Below are 4,127 nucleotides of genomic sequence, written 5' to 3' on the forward strand. Positions count from 1 at the left end.
GTTAGTTGTTTCTTCCAAAACTGAACAAATTTACGAAAAATTCCAAACAAAAGTAAAAAAATTGGAAAAAAAAGAGGAAAAATCGCTCATATCTCAGAAAAAAATTCAAATATTTCTAGAGAACGATGAAGGTGATAATCTTTTTAGAAGTTATATATATGAATATCAGAAGTACGAATTAGAAATGAGTAAAGACGCCGGTTCGAAAAAAGGAGAAAGCTACGACCCTAAAACTAGTGAGAGCGGATCTCAGACGGACACTTCCTTTCTTAGAAAAAAAAGATCTCCTAAAACTATTCAAAGGAAGGAATCAAACGTAAATAGAGATTCCGACTCCAAGGAGACTATACAGGTCATTTCAGAGTCTCATGCTCAGACGGACGCTTCCTTTCTTAAAAACAAAACTTCTCGTAAAAGTTCTCAGAATAACAAATCAAATGTAAATACAGATTCTGACTCCAAGAAAACTATCCTGGATGTTTCAGAGTCTCACTCTCAGGTGGACACTTCCTTTCTTGGGAACAAAAGTTCGCCAAAAAGTTCTCAAAATAAATCCGAAGCGAATACAGATTCTGACTCCAAGAAATCAGTTTCTTCAGACACAGGATTTCAGACGGATCTTAGCTGTCTTTCAGATAAAAGCTCCAGAAAAAATTCACAAAATACTGCTCCTGAATTTAAATTTCCATATAATTTAGAACAACAGAAAAGATTATCGGAAGAACAGCCCGACTACCGTCAAATTTCTTTGAACCATCCTTCCTTCTATCCTCAGCCATATTATCCTTTGTGGTGTAGCCCCTATTCATCGTATACACCTTATGTAGCATTCCCTGCTCAATTGAATCCTGGGACTACTTTAAATCAAACAGACAATAATAAAACAGATTCGGAGCAGATGCGAAACCAGGACTCACAGCAGACAGTAACGCAAGCTTCGCATCAGCATCACCAAACAGTTCAACCTCAGGCATATAAAATAACGAATCAGCAATCTCCCGATCGAGTACAAAACCAAAAAACGCAGCCACAATCATTGCAAAATGAGCCGAAACCAACTGCACAAAGTCAAACTTCACAAGAACAAGCATCTCAAAATATTCAACAAGAAACATCTGCAATTTCGCAACAGGAAACATCACAAAAGGAGCAGCAGCAAGTCACACAAGCTGCACTACATCAACCAGGTCAGAATCTTACTCAGCAAGGATCACAAACTCCAGCTCAGCAAGTACCACAAACTTCAGCTCGGCAAGTACCACAAACTCAAGCTCAGCAAGTACCACAATCTCCAACTCAGCAAGAACTACAAACTCCAGTTGAGCTAGGATCACAAACTCCAAATCAGCAAGAGCCACAAACTTCAGTTCAGCAAGAGGCACAAGCTCCAGTTCAGAGAGGTTCACAAGCTCCTACTCAGCAAGCACCTCAAATTCCAGTTCAGGTGTTACGTCAAACTCCACTTCAACAAGGACCACAGAGTCCAGTTCAGCTTAGACCACAAATGCCACTTCAGCAAACATCACAACCTCCACTTCAACAAGGGCCCCAGTTCGTTCAAAATTCACCTTTTTCATATAATCTCTATCCGTATCCTTCAGCATCTTCTTCACCTTATGTATTACAACAGCGGATCCTTAGGTCAGATGAATATGCTGATTTACAGAGACAGATGCAAACGCAAAATTCATCACAACAAAAACAAGGCTCATCCGATAAAGAGAATAAATCAACAGAAGAGGGGAAATCAACACAAGAGAAACAGGCTACCCACCAACCATACGGCAATCAACCAATATATTATGCTGCCTACCAACCTCAAATGGTTTCTGGACCTCCGCCACCTTACTCTGCCACTTCATACCATCATGGTTAGTATTTTGCTCCTTTTAACCTACTTTCCTTAAAAGTTTTTAAAAAGAAGAGACAAAAGCATGACTGACTTCAGTAAATATAAAATTATCGCTAAAAAATTAAATAAATAAATTTAAAAAAAGTTAAAAAATGGAATATGTTGTTTAATAAACACAGGCTGTTCCAAAAATAATGATCCATTTCTATGAAAACACTAATATATTGATTTCTTTTACAGATGTTTGAAGAAATGCTTTACTTAGATGAAAAATTCGCCACTTGGTGGTAAAACATATGAAAAGGTGCGTCAGTTTTGTACCAGCTAAAATACGGAAACAGCCACCAAGAAGGGCCAATAACAGGCTACTTGTCAACAAGTTCACATTAACCGGTATCGTTAGATGTTGATGGTGGTCCAGGACAACTTCCTTGATACAGGCTCGGCTGTGTTTGTGAACTAGTAGGCTCATGTTGGCCCCTTATGGTTTTTTATATTATATATGGACAGTTTTTTATATTTTCGCCAGTACAATTGTCGCACCTCTTTATATGTTTTACCACCCAGTTTCCAGGAAACGATGCGATGGCTATTTTTTGAACTAAGAACAGAATTTCTTCCAACACTTGTGAAAGAAATCAATATATAGAGTTGTCTTGGAAATGGGTCGTTATTTTTTGAACACCATCTATTGAAAAAATTTGAAAATAGGGACTAAGATGAAGAAATTTGTGTATGCCACCCCCCCCCCCTCCCCCTCAGTCTTGAAGGAATAAGTTGATTATTTGATCCAAGGAATTTTTGATCCGAACGTGGAACATTACATCTTGCGGGAAAATCCCGAATTTTAACGTAAATTTGTTTTCTGCAAACTTAATGCGATAGAACTTTGGGCGTAAAATATGTTCAAAGCAAAATATTTTATGATTTTGTTTTTTGGAAAACATTTTTTCAAACCGTCCAAAATCACATAATATTAGTAGGGGAAATTTGACGCTGATATAAATTCTGAAGCAAAAGGCAGATCCTAACAAACTTAATTGGAAAGAACTTTTGTCTTTGTCACGCGGCAACTCACATTGACAATGAAATGGTTTTTGGTGTCCTAAAGAGTTTACGGAGTGCAACTAGGATCCAAAGTGCTGCAGTAAAATAGTCGTTGGAATTTTTATGAAAAGTCACATGAAAACGGCTTTTTAAATCAAAAGACTATTTCTTTTCGCTTGATTTATACTAAAATGTGTGAAATTAGAATTCTTGATTACAGCACTCGAAAATTGCAGACAATTTTTATATCTTTATGCTAATTCTAAAGCTGCCAATAAAATTTAATTTAAAATCGGAAAGGAAATACATAGGCGTATACCGGCTATTTCTTCTCTCAAGTTTTTAATTAAACAAATCAAGTCACTTCTCCACTAATCACCACTGCTTTGGCAGGGACAGGATGGTTCTCTAAGTGGACACACTAAGGTGTCAAAACCAGTTCATCGACAAACAGAAATTTCAAGGATGAAAACACACCATTTCCCCCGTAGCAATAGCTATCCCTTATTTGTCACCTTCTGGATGACGTTATTATTCTGGATGACGAACTCGGGTCAAATTGCGGATGCACTCAAAGGATTAGCTCTCTTTTTTTTATATATAAGATACTTCCACTTTTTTCAACTAATTGTTTTTTTTTTTGAGTTCAAATCCGAGATAATTTTTATTATTTACGATAAACGCTAAAGCAAACAGATTCCCCGACGAAATACTAAATTTTCGCCGACAGGGGAGGGGGGGGGGCAAGACGTTTCCAACGGGGTGCCCCTGCTCCTCCCTTGGAGCCACGTTTGGTCTTAACAGCTCTTGGCAGAGGAGCTGGAATAGAGAAATGCAAAATAAATTGCACTCCATCCAGCCCTCGACGAAAGGTTTCAAATCATCAAAGATCGCCAGAAGAGAACAAGTTGTAATTGCCCGTCTACGTATTGGTCATACCAGATTTACGCATACACATCTCTTTTGCCGCGAACCAGCTCCAATATGCAACTCATGTAATGTCAATCAGACAGTGTTGCCTTGTCCAAAATTTAATCATATTCGTTTCAATTTTTTCAGTCATAGGGAAGTATCAACCTATCAAATATTCCAATTTTAATTATTGCACATTGTTGACAGGCTTACAAAACACAAAAATTCACCATGGCCAGATTTTTAAAACCAACGATTGATTTTTTATGAATTTTTTAAAGAGCGATGCGCAAAAAAGAGGTGTGGCCTAAAATGT

At 37.6% G+C, this 4,127-nt stretch overlaps 1 protein-coding gene across 1 annotated transcript; it reads left to right on the forward strand.

Moving 5' to 3' along the window:
- The first annotated feature begins 898 nt into the window (after nt 1-898).
- LOC129222154 (putative uncharacterized protein DDB_G0271606) lies at nt 899-1,876 on the forward strand. Its single transcript, XM_054856648.1, has one exon. It carries the CDS (start codon nt 899-901, stop codon nt 1,874-1,876), a length of 978 nt encoding a protein of 325 aa, XP_054712623.1.
- The last annotated feature ends 2,251 nt before the right edge of the window (nt 1,877-4,127 follow it).

This window comes from Uloborus diversus, chromosome 1 (genome assembly GCF_026930045.1).
Source record: "Uloborus diversus isolate 005 chromosome 1, Udiv.v.3.1, whole genome shotgun sequence".
NCBI lineage: Eukaryota > Metazoa > Arthropoda > Arachnida > Araneae > Uloboridae > Uloborus > Uloborus diversus.